Genomic DNA, 17631 nt, shown 5'->3' with positions numbered 1-17631 from the left:
TTAAAGGCTCATTATAGTAGAAGACTCAGTTACAGGATGCTGTTTTCCAGCAGAAATCAATAATTTTCTTCTGGTACAATGCAAAAAGAAATTCAAGGAGAAGGCAAAAAATAGTGAAGATGAGATGTAATCCCTGTCTGTCTTGCAAGGAAAACAGTAACAAAATCTTAAATCCAAATACACAATGGTGATGCTTATTTCCCCTCTTTAGTAAAACCAAAAAAGATTATATAGGGTAGGCAATCTCATCCTGTCAAAACTGATTGAGATCGGTGTCCAATGTTCTTATGAATAGGCATGTGCTGCACAGACAGACCTGCACAATAGGCTGATATGCACAGTGCAGGTCAAATTGCTGCTAAAAGCTTGGGCACTTTCCAGCCTGTAAGTATTAACTAAAAATGAAATCTGTAATTCTGATTAACAGATTAGAATGTGTTCAAAAGACAGGCTGCCATGACCCCCTGTGGGTAACCTGGAATTTACACAGAATAAAGATCTCAACCCTAATAAAATTTACCATGGAATTAAATTAAAATTCTCCTTATATTTAATGTATTTATTTAACTTAGAAATCCTTTTATGTTGGCAAGAGAGCAGTAAAACCTGAGATTTTTTTCAATTTATATCTGCTACTTTTATGTCATCACGTTGTACCCTTTATCAGTTTTAGCTTGATGGGTTTTTTGAGGGGGAGAGGGGCTTGTTTCGATCAAGACGGTCTTTCAGATTTTCTAGACCTTTTGCTTGGTTTCAGTATGCCTTATTGGGGCTGTTTCACATTGCAGGAATAAATAATCATTGAGGGAGTGATGAACTTGCTTCATAGCATTATAGTTTTATGACTATGGTGTCATAAGATCAAGAAACTCTTTCGCTCTCCTTTCCTTTGTTGCCACTCTTCATTATCGTCAGAGGAAGAAATAACAGAAACAAATGTCAAGAGGTAGAAGAAGGACAAGACATTTTCTAGTTTCCTTTCCATATAAGCAAGCTGGTAGGAGTAGAGATGAAATTTCTAATCAGACCAAGTTAAAGTCAGCTCATGCCAGTATTAAACACTTCTCATCCTGTTTATTTTACCTAGAGTGCCTGACTTGCTGAAAAGACTTGCTGCCATTAAGTTGCAAATAAATTAGCTGTCATCTAATAAGTTTTGTTACTAAAAGGAATTGTCAGAAGAAAAACTCTGCACTTTTGAGCACAGTCTTTAGGTTATTGCACTTGGGGTGAGGTGGCATGGGTCTGGCTTTGTAGTTTCTAGTTTTGGGGAAGTTGTTTGTTTTGTTTTGTTTCCTTTATTATATACAAAGTGAACAAAAGCCTCTAACATATTTGTGTTTGTATCCTTACAGGACAAACTCCGGGGGAAGTAATTAAATTGGATATTGGCAAACCTCACAGGAAAGTCTGGGGCAAAAGCCCTACCGACTCAGTCCTGAAGATTCTAGGAGAAGCAGAGTTGCAGCTTCAGACTGAATTACTAGAGGAACTAGATGTAACAAATGGTAAGTACCTGCTGGTAATTATCTGTGCCGTAAAGGTAGGAGCTGATCTTGTATAGGGCTTATTTTTTTTAAGAGGAAAAGAATCTACTACTCTGCCACTTTTGCATTTTTTTTCTGACACTAACTTTTCAATATACAGCAGTTGTTTTCAACAGCTGTTCCCCAGTATGTATCGTGAGTTTTTCTATTGAGGACAATTTTGAAGTAATAGCATATTCTGTCCTTACTGTTTCTTTGCAATTTTGTGTATTGCCTCAGTTCTAAATATTTAACACAGATTGATATAGGAAGACCCCAAAATATTTGAAACTCTGCAAAGTAGTAAGACATTAGGAAAGATGTGCTGAAAGGGAATGATCTTCATTTTCGTTGAAACATCTCAGGTTTTGCTTATTAATATAATTGTTGAGTTTGTTTTTTAAAAGGGATACCATCAACTTACTATATAATAGAGGTCCTATAATCTTCATGTTAGCGTGCCACTTGCATGTTATCAGCGGAATTTTTTTCAGACCAACTCCTACTTCTCAGCCTTAATTTACAGATCTGATTTTAGCACTATGTTTCCTTTTAAGGATGCAAATTCTGTTGCTTCCTCATCCTTTTTGTCTTTCTGATGAACAACCTTTTCACACTTATTCTTTTGTGATGGCCTGTTTGTTTTCTCCTTCCTTTTTTCTTTTGCTATATATATGCTAGATTCAATAAGCTTGTAGAGCTTCGGAATGTTTGTCTTTGTGGAAACAAAATATTAGTTTATTTTAATAGAACTGAAAATGGTGATTTGCTAAAGAAAGGTAGGGCTCAGTTTTATTTAAATTATATAAACCTTTAAAATATTTTCAGCTAATACCCAAAGCCATATGCTATTGTGTCTTTTTCCTCCCATGACTTAAATTGATAAAATATGATAACCATTTTCTACTTTATCAAGTTTGGTTAAAATTTAAGTTAAACTTTGAAATACAAGAAAACAGTACAACTTACATTTATTTCAAGTGTAGATGTACTAATTATGTTGTAGCAAGAACACCTGCTGTTACAGAAAACAAAAATGATATTTTTAGTACTTCTATTTCTCTTCATAATAGCTATAATAAAAAACATGCTAATATTTCTACTCCAAATATAACCATTTTCCTTTTTTTAAAAAAAAAAAACTTTCTTAACTCACATTGTCATTTACTATTGAACTCTGTCAAAGCACTGTGCAGTGTTTAAACTATAGAATAATTTTGCAGAAGTTATTGAAGGAGACTCTCAGTCTTTAACCATAAAAGAGAATAATGAAGAGAAAGCTTTTCCTACTGTGGGAGCTAAGTCTTCAGTACCAGTTGGTATTGCTCAACCTGAAACGTCTGTACCAGAAGATTCACAAAGAGCTGAACCTACCCAGGTGCAGTACAAGCCTCTTCTGCTGGATGGTAAGTCATTTCATTAGTAACTCTAATTACAATCTATTCCAATTCAGTGACGAAAAAAATGATCCTGTACAGCTTTATATTCTCTTATAAGTAATGTGCAGTTGTGTATTCTTAATACTTTTAGATAGGTCTAAGTATTTTCTATGCCTGTATTGTAATTTGACTTACCAACTTATTATGTTAAATGCCAGAAACGCTTCGTGCGCTTATAGAGAGCTCTCTGGAAGGCTAATGGAATTCTGAAGTGCTTCCATTTTCTTTTTTTTCTCCCCATCAATTGTGCTGGGATCTTTTCCCATATACATTATAGCAGCACCTTGCTAACATCTGGTGGAAGGTTGCTGAGGTTTTTAGAAGGCATAGCTCCTTGGAGCCCTTAGAATACATTTTTTGTATCGGAGCCAAACTTTTAGTTTTGGGGTTACAAACTGTTTTACTTGTTCTTATGAAATGCAGAAAATTATTAAAGCTCAAGGACTTAAATGTAACCTTAAGAATTAAAAAAAAAATCTCTTTGTAGTCTGTCATGCCTTTTTGTTTGTTTGGGATTTATTTTTAAGGAGGTATCTGATTTTACTAATTTTAGAGCCTGATGATTTGGAAGCAGAGATGTTGGAAGAAACAGAAGAAAATAAAAAGCACAAAACCAAGGAATTTCCCATCACTGTTAATGATGTGTGGGTAAAAGAGAAAGAGGATAAGTGAGTACTCTTCCTTTGATCTTCTCTCTCCAGTTCAAAGAAGCAATTTTAACTGAGTAGGATTTAGATCAGTTAAAATGTTAAGTTTAGCTAATGCTTCATTGTTTGTCTGCCATGTTAGTTTTACTGCACTTGGTGGCTGAGGATTTTTTTCAGTAGACTAATGACTATTTCCATGGTATTTCCCGTGGATATGGTGTTTGTAATAGGGCACAATGTGACAAAAGAAATGAGGTGGCTTTTGAGAAGGTAGTCCTTGACAAGAAGCAACCACAAGAAGAAGCTGCAGAAGGTCAGTTGAAGACTTCCTTATTCATTATAACTGGCAGTATGAAGTATTCGTGAGTGCCTTTCTCACTTAGGCACTAACCCTGAAAGAAAAGGTTTTCTGTTTTTTTGTTTTGTTTTGTTTTAGTTCATACTTCTAAAGGCATATTTCTGATAGATTAGGAAGACAAATTGTGGGGGCAGGGAAACTTAAATGGGGAAAATACAAAGCTACATTATGTACTCAAACAGGGAAAAAGCTCACGTTTTGATACTTACAAGTGAATGTCAAGTTTCTGAATACTATGGCCTTTTAAAATGACTATTTAAAATGTTACAAAATCTACTGATTTTACTTGGTAAAAGTGTTGCTTTGTCTATAAACCTCTCTAATATTGAGCTGCAGCTTGGATAAAAGCCACTATTTTAAATAGCTGCTAATGATAACCTTATCTTTAATGCTTAGAAGAATTGCTTGCTCTTAGTAGTCTTTGAAGTAATTTCAGAATCTATTTGCAATACTTTTAAGTCATGATGATTTATGTTTTGTTACAACACAGTCACTTTGTTTTCCTGTGATATCTGTTGTGTTCATAATGTAATTCACTGGGTAACGACAAACAAATAAACCTGAGAGCAGAATAGACTATATCAGACGGCTATGTATTCTCTGAAAGTTAAAAATAATGGGAGAGCTTCACATTAGAATGTTACTAAAATAATCTGACAGATTGATACTCATATAGTGCTATCTATTTTCCATTTTAATTATACAGCCAAAATAAGTTAGTTTGAGTTTAGTTACCTTTTGTTTAAGAGCCTGGGGTTTTTAATCTATTTAGATTTGTAACAGACTTTCTCTTACCACACCAGGAACTCGTTCCAGTGACTCTCTGCAACCTGAACCCTTATTCCAGAGGGTAATACACACCCCAATTGTACTGACCGCCTCACCAGTTCTTTCAGCTCAGTCTTCCCAGGAAGAACCCTTGGTACCTCATTCACGTTCCATATCACCAGCAAAAATTAAAGGCAAAAGTTCTTTGTTGACAGGACTTTCTACAGGGCTGTTTGATGCAAACAACCCAAAGGCAAGTTAAAAAAAAATCCACAAATCAAAAAGAATCCTTTAAATTCTATAGTAATATTCTTTTTATTTTCTTATTGAGGCTTGCTTACCCTGAAAAACTTCATTGTCAAAACAGATGGCATAGCTGTTTCAGCAGACGTTTGTATTTGTCTAATGCCTGCCATGCAGTATGCCCTCACTGTGTCCATTTTGTCAGCAGGAGCCGCACAGCGTTGTGAGTCTTACAATTCTGAATGGTGAAACCAATGTTCAAAATGTTTAGGGAGGAATACCACTACTTCTCTGGGATATAACTGAAGGAGTTCAGGAGGAAATTCCTAATTTCCACTGATTCGCTTGCTCTCTTTTGTGCCTTTTTTTGAACTTACCACCACCTTACCATCAGAAACAAACACCGAACAGATCAGTAAAGGTGTTTTGTTATTTCTGGCAACAAGGTGATAAATACTGTTTCTGTAGAATTTAACCAGCTACCGCAGGTGAAGCAGGAAGACTGAGTGAATGGAACTAACTGCCTTTTGAAGGCATTTCTGGACAAGCTACACAGCTCAGAATCTGTGAGTGGTAGCTCACAATCTGTGAAATGATCATAGGATGGTGCAAGATACTTTTTAAAATAGTTATGGAACTTGTAGATGAAACTGGCTTCTTTCTTAAAATTACATGAAGCATTTGCCCTCATTCTAATATGCAAAGAATATAAAGGAAGAGCTGCTTTTTGGAGAAATGTGTGTGGCAAGGATTCTCCAGAAACTTGCACACCTGCATTGCATTCAGTCGATATGAAGTATATAGGTGATGAAATGTCAGATAAGAAAAAATGCGTCTTGCTTTGACTCTTGGCTTTGCTTCTGAGTGCCTTAACAGAAATTGCACTGTTTAATGGTTAACCAAATACTGAGTAATCTTAACTGGTCGGTGCATTGCTAGGGAGCATAATACAGGCGCAGTCCTCTTGCATCTTTGGGAAAATAAGGCTTCTTGGCAAACTGCAAGCATATTTTCACAGAGCTGTATGCTCACGTAAATGGATTTATGACTCTAATTGTGATTCGTAGAGAGTTAGTCCACCATTAACCTTGTTTATGAAACTGTCTGGCAGCTGGATAATATGAACCACCTCAGTATGTCACCTGTTACTGTGTAATTGGCATGTGTTTTGGGCGTGTTTGTCACAGCAGCAGGTGTTTTGTTGTTACTGCTGCGGTCAACTTGCTGAAAGACAAAGGAGAGCAACAAATTCCCTTTTCTTCCCTTTTCCCTTGCTCTGGTTGCAACAAGAGTAGGTTCCAAACACTTGAATCCTCTGCAATATCTGCAAATGTAACTTTATGGAATCTCCCAAATAACCTCAGCTGCTGCTCTTCCCCGAAAACTAAGAAAACGCTTAGCAGGGAGCCAGGCAGAGTTAGCGTCCTAGCTGGAGGCGGGTGTGTGTCAGCAAAGGCAGACTAGTAGGAAAAGAAGCATTTTTAGAATTCCTGGAAGTTTTTAAATGATGGAGTAAGTGCAGTCTTCTGATTGTTCCTGCCTCTTGGTTGTAGTGGACAAAAAGGTGTTTATAAATAAATAACTATTGGTACAAATAGCAGCAGAGGGTGGAAAGGTGTCTGGGGTTTTTTTCCACTGATTAAAATTTAGGAGATAGCACTGAACATGGATGTATTCAGAGCTATGCTGAAGGAAGGTGAGGCTTATTGGTGAAACTTCTTAGTGCAGATAAGGTCTTGTTTCTTGTTTTTAGCAATACTGTGTTGAATATTTAGTATACCGTTTGGGTCCTTAGACAGCTTAAAAGAGAGATCCTGTTGATCACTGAGCAAACCGTTATTTTGTTTCCATGCTGCTTTAGTTTCCTTGCAATGAATTAGTGTTTTAAACAAAAGCTCCTTCCTTCTTGATTGGAACTGCTTTGAAATATCCGCTAAGCAAAACTTAATGTTTTCAGTGACCCACCTAGAGATGAAATCATAAATATCCTTTGTCAACTATTCACAGCTGTGTTTTAAGCGATTGCTTACAACGTGTATCAAGTGCATTTATGTCACTTACCCACCACAGTGTTCCTTTTCTTAAGGTAGTCATCAAGCTAACGAAAATTCTTCACAAAACCATAACCTGTATGTCAGTTTATCTATCTCCTTTAAGCTTTTCAGTCACTGTAACCCAAAAAGGTGAAAGGAATGTTTTCCATTTATTCCAAAAGTCAAATTTTCAGTAATTAGGCTATCTGTGCTGGACACATCTTTATTTTTGAATTGACCCTCAAAAGACAAAGCAAAAAAAGTTGATTTTAATGTAATTTTTAACCTCAGATTTTTTTGATTTGTTACCAAACATGAGCTTTTCTTATTACTTTTGCAGATGTTGAGAACATGCTCACTCCCCGATCTTTACAAATTGTACAGAATTCTCGTTGATGTTCCCAGTGTAGCAGATGTGCAGCATCAAGATGATCTTGAAATAGATGATACAGAAGATGAACAAGCCAAAGAAGGACCCTCTGATTCTGAGGATATGTAAGTGTAATATGTTTATCTAGCATTTCAAAAGGTATCTTATATCAAGTATGTTTTTGGTTAGACACTAATAGTTATACACGGTATACCAGCATGGGGTTTTTTAACCAAATATTCAAACTGTATGTTGCTTTTAGGAGGCAAGTTTGTTTGTTTGAACCACCATTCACTCTGAGCCTTATTCGGAGAATTGAGAAGCTAATCAGATGTGCTGTTTGCAATAACTATATGAATTTCTGCTCCAATTTCTATCCAAGATGCTTTTCTGTAGGTCTTTTCCTTGCATTCCACTGAAACAGATCAAAGTTGACAGCTACCAACTATTTCAGAAATAAAGATTTTTTTTTTTGAATATTTCTTTTCTTTTTATGTTCTGGGCACTCTACTCTTCCGTCTCCCTTACTGTTGTATCAGGATATCCTTTAATTCCCCCAGATTTTTCCAGGGGCTTCAAAATCCTGGCCTGAAGTGTTTTCGACTATTCCGTATAGCTTGAGCAGTCTGTAGGGATCAAATTATGTGTTGCTCCAAATTTTTTTTTATCTGTAAAGTTTTAATTTCTTTTCAGCATTTCCTTATAGTGTATAAATGCTGGATCAAATCTAGGACTGTTGATTGTCTTTTTTTTTTTTTTCCTTCCCCACTTCCCCCTCCCAATTTTTTTCATTTGTTTCCTTTCTAAGTCAAATTGAGCAATATCATTATCTTCCCTGTTGCTATAACTTGGACCTTTTATGTCCTTGTATCCAAACTGTGCCTAGGTTTTTTTTTTCTTAGGGTTGTGTGTGTTAATCACCTATGACAGTTGCTGCTTCTGTCCATGGGGTTAAATAAGTCAACGAGTTTCATGCCATTTTAGGACCGGTCACATGAATGTCTTTTCCCCTACCCTTGATAAAAAAAATAAGTTTTACTTACTCCTATATATCTGGAATGTTACTGGAAAAATGACTTCTCTGCTGTTTTGATCATATATAATCCTCATTTGTGTTCCTATGCTAGCTCCTCTCCTTTATTTAACCACATGAACAATTCTTTCCACTTCATTGCCTAACCTTAGCCCATCACCTCCCTGCTTCATTTTAAAAATACTTACGTGTACTGTAGGCCCCTACAGCCAACTTCTGCTGCCCATTTACTAAATTTATCTGTCATCCTAATGGAGTTTTCTTAAATGGTTGTCCCATATGTATATAGAGTGCCATGAAAAACTACGCTGTTTTTACAAAAAGTCACAGATCCTGCATTATCATTTCTGCCACCCTTCTCCTTAGCCCACTCAGTGCTTTTGCCTTATCCATTGTCTGTTTAGATAGATCTTTATTCCCTGTGTCTTGCGTGATATAGTGGTAGCAGTGCTGTAATCATACTGGTCTAAGAACATAAAGATCTGTAGAAAGTGCTGATTTGTTTATTTAGACCAGTGGTGTGATAGGAAAAAAATAACCTTATATATCCATAATATTTTTCAGCTATTCTAGTTGGCTTAATAAAAGAAAGGAACTCTTCCCTACAGAGTTTGTCTTGTAAGGTATTAATTACATAATCTTATATCACTTTATTTTAGTATGTTTGGGGAGGCAGATACAGATTTGCAGGAACTCCGGGCCTCAATGGAACAATTACTTAGGGAGCAGCCTAGTGAGGAATTCAGTGAAGAGGAGGAATCTACTTTAAAGGCCAATGCCATAGAATGCATAACAAACGGTACAGAGCTGGATGAAGATGATGAAAATAACCCCAGCAGTGAAAGTGCACTTAATGAAGAATGGCAGTCAGGTATAATCTCTATGATACCTGTTTTTATCTGTTTTCTATCTGTAAGACTTATTTACTGATGTTAACAATACAAACACAGAAGAAAGTTTTTGCGTTATATGCTTATAATAAAATGAAGGTCTAATTAATAGCTTTTTATACAAAAGTTAGAAAAAAATCAGGTATTTACATTTTCTGAATGTCAAGGTCAACATCTAAGCAACAATCAATGCTGTAAATTAAATGTTGGCTATTTGTTAAGCAATCGTTATAAATCATTCTTTTTCTAGTCACAAAGACACTTTTTTTTGGATGAATAATTCATGATTGCAGCGTAGGAGTGGAAAAATAAATAGCAGTTAACATGACTGGAGTGTCTGAGATCCAACTTCTGTTAGAATTAAGTAATTCAACGGGCACGCGAAAGGAATGTGAAGTTATTAACCTTGTCCTTCTCCCAAAATAGTTATTAATGCAGTCAAACTAAAAATGATACAGAAAACTACCACTGCTTTTAGAGTTTTATATTAGTAATACACAGCAGTGTACTGAAGTGTCAGTTCTGTTTCTAAAATTCTGGTTGAGATGTCAGTATTTTACTACTGTTTTAAAATAGTGTGTGTTTATAAATATAGATACAAAAAGATGTATAGAATCAGTAATTAATCCGTAGCTATGGTGTCATTTTGCATTATTGAGGACAACTTTAAATAAATTGAAGATCTATAAATATTCCTGTAAAATAACACTCCTACCTAGATAATGCATTCCAGTGAGTGTTTTAAAGTAAAATAAATTTAAGTAATACCTTCCTTTTTTTTTTTTTTTCCTTGTAGGTCAGGTATGCAAGTAGAATCTCTCATAATTCAAGTATTTATTGAGAAAGTATGTTTTTTAGACAAAAGTTTGGATTTCATATCATGTTGGCTAATAGGATTTTACATAAGGATTCTATCTTGTATTGTTAATTACAGCCACTGAACCCTTCTTGGAGAAGATAGTGAGGTGCTTCCCATTCAGGATTCAGAATGTATTGACTCTGTCAAGACATGGACTGTCCCTTTTTCATTGCAGGTTTAGAAGATCTGTCCATGTCATTTAATTCTCCTGAGCTTAGCTGCTTTCATTAGATTTAGAGGTCTGTATAGATGTCAAATTTAGGTACATGGAAACAACATGTTCAGAATGTGGGAAAACGTCTCAATTTATTTTTTTACCATTGCTCATTCTTTCTTTATAGATAATAGTGATGGAGAGATTGCCAGTGAATGTGAAGAATGTGATAGTGTCTTCAGCCATTTGGAAGAGTTGAGATATAACCTGGAGCAGGAAATAGGCTTCGATAAATTCATTGAAGTTTATGATAAAATAAAGGTTTGTGAAATAACCTTAAGTGGGAAATATTTTAAGAAGCAAGATCAACGTACTTAAGGCTGTTTACTGCACCAGTAACTAATTGCACTGTGTGACTAGAATTAACACATATTTCTTTAGTCTTTTATTTTGTTTCAACATGCAGAAATATTAACACAGAAAATTCCATGCTAGTGGATTAAAGAGGAAAGCTTTGTGTTTAATTGTGAATTGCACTGAACAAACCTGTGAACTATTTTATATACATTTTAAATTTGGCCATGTGGATTGTCCTTTCTCCTAGGCTATACATGAAGATGAAGATGAAAATATTGATGCTTGTTCAACCATAGTTCAAACTATTCTGGGAAATGAACACAAACATCTGTATGCCAAAATACTTCACCTAGTAGTGGCAGACGGAGCCTACCAGGAAGGTAATTAAATTCTGGCAATTATGGGTTGTCTTTGTCATATGTTCTTTCTTGGTTATATACAATAGGTTCTAGTATACTTTTTAAACATCTCTGTACTTTATTGTTATAATGATTGGTTAAATTGATAAAACTCACTTTTTTCACAAAGGGTATTTTTATTGCTGTGGCAAAGCATAGCAAACTTTGATAAAGAACACTGACCACTGATTTAACAGGATGTACGGTCACCTATAAAAATAACAGATGTTATCTTAAAGGTGAAAGATAATTATTTCATTTCTGGAAAACAGTCATTTAGATAGAGAAGATCAAAGACTAGAATAAACTTTCAGAATTAAAAAAAATTTTAACAGTTAGTGATTTTTAAAAAAAATAAAATAAAATAATGAAACTGTTCTTTCCAGAACTGTTCTTTTAATGGGTTACAGTGTTGTTTGAACCAACATCACTACTTTTCTGAAAGGAAATCTTTATTTGGTTCTTTATTGTATAGTTGTCATTGCCTCGAAGAACTTGGTGTGGAGATACGATCTATCTTAGTTTTCAGGCAGCTCATAGATACGTGAAGATAATTTGTCTTGGTGGGAGCCTCCCTAGATTAGCAGTTTACTAAGCAAATGGGCAGTTACCCGGGGTCTTCAGAGGGTCACTGCAGGAGATACCACACAGGCCATTATCAATTAGAAACACTGGTTTCAAGAAATAAATTGCAGTTGTGTAACTTTAGCTTTCTAATGATGAGAGCCTTTGCTGAAAAAAATAATTTAGAAATCTGAAGTAGCTCCAATTAATTTATAGACATTGGAAAGTTAATATATTGTTAATATAGTGATCACTGTATTTAACGCATCATATATTTAAAATTTTGAAATACATGTTACTCAACATCTATTTTCTGCATATTTTAAATTCTTCTACAAATCTGTTGCAATAGCAAGTGACTAAAGGATCAAGTAAGATTATTCTAATTATGACTTTCTAAGATGTTTTACATATAAATGTTTTGGGGGAAGAAAACTCTTAAACTAGTTTTAAAAATGCATTAATTTTTAATTAAAAAGGGGGGAGGGGGAGAATTTCTAACACAAATCACTGTTTATATTTTCCCAATTTTTCTTTGCCAGTGTTGCAGAGCAGCTCAGTCAGTCAGAACACCAGTACCATGTTGGTTTCATTCTGTTTTATAAGAATATGACAAAAAACAGTGTCTGAAAAATTTTTTTTTCAACCACAGTTGACTGACTTAACAGAATTGGAAAGATATATTGTGGTAGTTATTCTTTCAAGCATCCAGGAGACTGACAATATAGAACAGGGGGGAAAAAAAGTGTTACCAGTTTCTTTTCTTTAATACTTTGCCTTAAGGATATTTTAAAACTAGTACTAAAGGCTTAAAATGACAATTTGCTGAAAATATTTGTCATACTTTTAAATTGTAAGCTGTTGTCTGAATGAATCCTATTAAAATGAGCTGACTTTGATCTTGCCAAATGCTGATTAACAAGTTGCTATTTTTTAATAGCTTTGGTTCTACTTTATTTTACAAATGTGTGGTAGCATATGAAAATGTAAAGGAAAAAAATAATTCTATATTTTGGAGATCTAAAAAGAAAAAAACTATGCTAATAAAGATTAATAGAGGACAACTGACAATCAGAAGAATGTTCAGGAGCTTCTGTCTCAAGTTTTATAGTCCCCAGGAAGAGTTAGAAAAATCTATACTCTTCTTTACTAAGAGCATTGTTCTGTGTTGACAGCTTCTTATGTAAGACTAAGTGAAGCAGGCAATTTGAGATGCAACTACCTTAAGAAGTTCACTAATCCAATAAAGATGTTCACTGTTCACTATTTGTACCCCCAGTGCTTTCAAGGCAGTTTTGGTATCAGTCATGTCTTCATTTCTGACTTTTACTTAATGAATTTTTCTATTATTGCTTATTAAATTGTTTCTCTAAGTTTTTGTTTTCTCACTCCAGCCTGATTTTTATCTCCTGCCTCCTTTTCCCTGTCCCCCCTCTGCTTTTTACAGATAATGATGAATAAACCTGACTCAGGAAATTCCTTAACGCTGTACTATATATCAGAGTTTGAATTCTGCACAGTGGAATAACAGTTGCAGCAGGAAATTGTAACATGGGGCAGGAATAAGAAGATGTAAGAAAAGCATGTTGATTGTATAAAAAAGGGGGGGAAACATGCCTTTTAAATTGAGATATTTATACATTTCTTTTGTGTTCTTGCATATGTGTTCATTAACTATTACTTGCCCAAAATGAAAAAATATATGTAATTCAACTTTCAAATTCAAGCTGAAGTACAGAGAAGAATGCCTGAAGATGTTCGGATACAAAATGGAGACCTATCGTGTAATACAGAATCTTTGCCATCTCAGCAGTTGGCTGGTAGGATGAGAAACCAATTGGAAAGATTACCACGTTGTGAAAGTATCCGCTTCTAGCTGTTTACTTGCATGCTCTTTACACCTACATACAGAAGTTGCTTCATTTTTATTGACCCTGGTGGCTGTATGTCATAACATCTTAATCTAGTGGTCCAGTTTGAGTATTTCATTTTTCTTAATAAAAATATATTTTATTTTGAAGCTTAAGGCTTTGTCACTTTTTAACCAGTGTCATCTGAAATTTCTTGATGTTTCCAAAATGATGTTTCCAAATTGAGGCAAAGTGATACTTCAATCATCATTGAATTTTTTGAATTTTCTTGAGATTGTGCAATTCATCTGGAGCTAGAAGATTTTTTTTTCCAATATTTTTCTTCCTTTTCCCCTTCTCCCTCCCCTGGCCCTTCCCCAAAATTCCAAATATTTAATTCTTTGAATTTTGCGATCTGGTCGATGATAATATTGTAAGCTGTTGAAAGGGGTTTCTTGGGATTTCTTTATTTACTTTGTTTCTAAATTCTTGCTGTTATACTCAGAGCTCCAGCAGCCACAGGGATGAAAATAAAATATTGCAGGCACAAATGCTATACCATGCTTGTCGACTTTTGGCTCATATTTTGGAGCTTGACTTCCTCCTCCCCACCCCTGGAAAAGGAAACCAAGCAAGCAAGCAGACTTCTTCTGCTCACCTCTCCTTGCACTGTTCCTTCTAGCAGAACAGTAGTATACAGGATAGAAGTTAGGCCTGTTGTTGTTTTCCAGTTATTGTCTCTGGAAAAGCTTTACCAGCTTTACCCATTCAATAGTCTGTTGTTATAGATGAAAGGAACTGTCAAACTGCCCTACTGGAAAAAGTAGATTTTTTTTTCTCAGCCACTGTGAAGTAACAGCCAGTCAGAATAATCTAAAATTGTCTAAAGTTACTTTTACACAGAGTGAAATCTAGTATGTATATTATTTATAACTGTCAAAATATGTACATGATTTTTGTATAATTGTTTTACTGTGTTGTTATTAAAATTTTGCCCACTGAAAAGTGGTTTGGGGTTTTTTTTGCTTTGTTTTTAATGTATGATTCTTGAAGGTAGACTGAATTCTAGTCTATTTCAGCTGTAGCCTGGGAACCTGCAGTGAGAACTCTGAAAGAATAATTACTAGTAAATGCTTTTAATATATTGACTACATTTTGGATATCATTATTTACTTGATCAGCACCTATTGTTTCATCTAATGAGAAAGTATGTTCGTTGTTGGAAACTGCTGGTTCTGCTCTATGCTGCTTCCTTTCCTTTTCACCTTCCTTCTGTTTACTTGCCTTTTTCTTTTTTAAATTCCTTCAATTTTTGCTGCTTTTCACTAGGCTTCTTTCCTTCCACTTTTCCTGCAATAGATTGTTCAGCAGTGGAATGATCTTCATGAGCCACATCATCCATGACATTTAGCAAATACACTCTAAAGAATTTAATGAAGTATGAATCTGCATTATTTTCTTCTTTTTTTTTACTTTTGTTTTTCAAATCCTATCTCATCCACATTTGTTAAGGGGGGACCCAAACCTTTAGATTTAAATGAGTATGGATTAATTGTATGGAAATTAAAAAAAGAATATACCCACTGGTGAACTTTGTTATGCTTCTGCTCTACAACTGTTAATCTTCCTGAGGTGATAGAGCCTTCCTGAAGTCAAGAAGGGTTGTGGGGGGGGTAATTCTTTTAAAATTGAAATCGCATTGTTACTGACATTCTTCATTTCTTATGCAGCATGCTGGCTTGCTTCTGGTAGGAAAAAGAACAAGTCTGGACATAATCTGCAGACTTCAAGCTTTACAGATGTAAAGCTTTTTACCAATTAATGATTTGAAAAATATGCAGATTCTGCACAGCTCTTCAAGGAGAATAATCTTCAAACCTGCCAACCAATACTGAGTATCCTTCAAATCCCTCGAGCTAATTTAAATTGACTCAGTAAATAAGTTTTCTGCTAAAGTAATATTCTTATCTCTAATATTAAAGCCCTATTAATGTACGCTGTAATGGCCTCAAGGACTGTGACTTTTCAGGACGATTTATTGGTCTGTATGGAATAATAAATTATTGAAATTAGCTATTTGTTAAGTATTTGGCTTGCATTCATAATATTACATTCACTATAAAGAATTTTCTGTTGTAAATCAAATGGCAAATTGAGATATTGATAGAACAGTATTTTTGGCTCAAAACATACTCTGTAATCTACTTTACACTAGGTGCCTGTCTTCACAGTCTTTCATCTTGACCCCTGAAGCCAACCGTAGTTAAGATGAGGAACCTTAAAAAATATATATATATATTTCTCTGTGGGTGTCTCAATGCGTTGTCGTGCAGACATAATGCACTGGAATCTTCTGGTTAGCCATACAGTTTACAGCCATACGTATGCCTTGAGCTTCCTGGCCTTTTACAGAAAGTAATGAAGACCAAGCAGCTATGCAGAACTGAAAAATCCTATCTTAATAGCCTGTGCCACGAAGACGGAGCCTTGACTGTCCCAACCTCCGTTGTTTCAAGCTGAACAGGTAGAGTAATCCTACCCTGACTGATGATTGGTGCCTAAAATTGGTTTCAAAGAATAGAGCCTGAAGAGGGTTTCGCTCTCCCGTTTGCTTAACTTCGAGAGTGTATTTGAAGTTGTTACTAGAAGCTACTTCAGAGAAGTATATTACCTGGTTAGGCAACTTGAGTCAGACTTAAAACAGATAACTACTATTTCTGTGGTGTTCCTGATAAGTGAATGGCTGATCAAAACAAAGCTCAAGTGTACAATACTCTTGACGAGATTCTATGTGCTTTCATAGACATCTACAACATTTATCAGTAATTCATGTTTCAGCTTTTAGTGCATTTGTGCCTCCCTCATGTTTTGTGCAGGAGTGCTGTATGTTCATTCAAATATGTTTTTAATATAGCTGCTTTCTGTTGTAATGTATATAGTCAAGCATATCACTGCAATATATTTAGATCAGAGAAAAATTAATTAATTTTTTTAAGTATTGATAACTAAACGTAGGTTCTCAGTGTGCTTCCCCAGCTGTGTACTGCTTAGCTTACTCATAACTAGCTACCCTTTTTTATAGTCCATCTTTATGGTGATAAACACTACCATACCTGTGATGCAGCCTCACCTATCTGGGCATTATACAGAACTGCACTGAGACGGTGAGGAGGATCAGTGTACAGCAACAACTAGGAGGATGCAGGGCACAGCTCTGTCTCTACATCCTGCAGATTTATGAAATGCTGGATGAAAAAACATAGCTATATCTTTGAATTAGAGTTAAAAAATGGGAGAAAAGTTCCTCTAAAATTGTGCATTATTACAGAGTAAGTCCTGAATATTCCATTTGATGAAGAATATTTCACTAATCTGGTATCAGACCTTCTTACAATCAAAAGATCATCAAGTTGTATAATTTTAGTTGAAAGCTTTACTTTGGGTCCACATTCATGCTAATGTCAAACAAGCTTTTTAGCCTTTTTTTACTATTTGCTGTCTTCTCATTCTTGAATGAGAGAGATTTAATTGACTCTTATAAAGGGCTGTTTTTGAAATACTGGGATTAGGTTTACTTCATGTTTTCTTAAAAAAAAACTATCATAAGCAGAGGATTAATGTTAGAGGTCAACATTAAAAGAGAAAAATGTTCTGCACTTAAAGGAGTTATGCTCTCAAAGCACAATGTATAACATGCCTAATGATTTGTGAGGACACAAAATAACCAATTTAGATACTCGTTAAGCACTTCTACATGCATTCATCTGCAATACTAAATAATGTGCCTCAAAGGAATTAAAAATCAATTCAGTTGCTCATTTGCTGTAATTTGCTTCTAATCTAGGTATGCCTCTGTGGTGGGGCTAGAGTACAAATAACTTGCTTCCACAGCATTCCTATGCGTAGCATGGTTAATTGAAATGAACAGAATTTAACAAAATCTAAAATTTGCTGATGTCTATTAAACAGAGGAATTGCAGAAGAGAAAGTCCTGTCTGTAAGCTATTATTCAACATAGTATTCCACATACAGAAATTTTCCTGTTGCTCAACACAGTAGTAGATGCAAGTTCTACTGTAAAGTATCTGAAGTATTTGTAGGTACTAACTCTTGTGTAATTGTACTGAAGATGGAAAAAAATA

General features: G+C 35.0%; 1 protein-coding gene and 1 long non-coding RNA gene across 20 annotated transcripts in view; one reads left to right on the top strand and one right to left on the bottom strand.

The window, feature by feature from the left end:
• Nucleotides 1-14494, top strand: part of NEK1 (NIMA related kinase 1) — a 52063-nt gene extending 37569 nt beyond the window's left edge. For all 14 annotated transcript variants that reach the window (XM_064510948.1, XM_064510953.1, XM_064510955.1 and 11 more), the window contains 10 exons: nucleotides 1356-1508; nucleotides 2750-2932; nucleotides 3519-3633; nucleotides 3843-3925; nucleotides 4774-4991; nucleotides 7355-7509; nucleotides 9077-9288; nucleotides 10508-10641; nucleotides 10925-11057; nucleotides 13087-14494. In XM_064510948.1, the coding sequence (XP_064367018.1) occupies nucleotides 1356-1508; nucleotides 2750-2932; nucleotides 3519-3633; nucleotides 3843-3925; nucleotides 4774-4991; nucleotides 7355-7509; nucleotides 9077-9288; nucleotides 10508-10641; nucleotides 10925-11057; nucleotides 13087-13100 (1400 nt within the window). In that variant the 3' untranslated portion in view covers nucleotides 13101-14494. The remainder of the gene's footprint in view (nucleotides 1-1355; nucleotides 1509-2749; nucleotides 2933-3518; nucleotides 3634-3842; nucleotides 3926-4773; nucleotides 4992-7354; nucleotides 7510-9076; nucleotides 9289-10507; nucleotides 10642-10924; nucleotides 11058-13086) is intronic.
• The window catches only part of LOC112997054 (uncharacterized), a 41375-nt gene that overhangs the window by 9074 nt on the left and 14670 nt on the right, over nucleotides 1-17631 (bottom strand). For 4 of the 6 annotated variants that reach the window (XR_010389014.1, XR_010389016.1, XR_010389018.1 and 1 more), the window contains exon 4: nucleotides 7266-7499. This is a non-coding gene — a long non-coding RNA (uncharacterized LOC112997054). Of the gene's footprint in view, nucleotides 1-2495; nucleotides 2545-7265; nucleotides 7800-17631 lie in introns of those variants that run through there. The other 2 variants (XR_010389017.1, XR_010389019.1) reach the window with 2 other exon arrangements.

The sequence above is a fragment of the Dromaius novaehollandiae genome, chromosome 4, assembly GCF_036370855.1.
Source record: "Dromaius novaehollandiae isolate bDroNov1 chromosome 4, bDroNov1.hap1, whole genome shotgun sequence".
Lineage (NCBI taxonomy): Eukaryota > Metazoa > Chordata > Aves > Casuariiformes > Dromaiidae > Dromaius > Dromaius novaehollandiae.
This window is presented reverse-complemented; position numbering and strand designations above follow the sequence as displayed.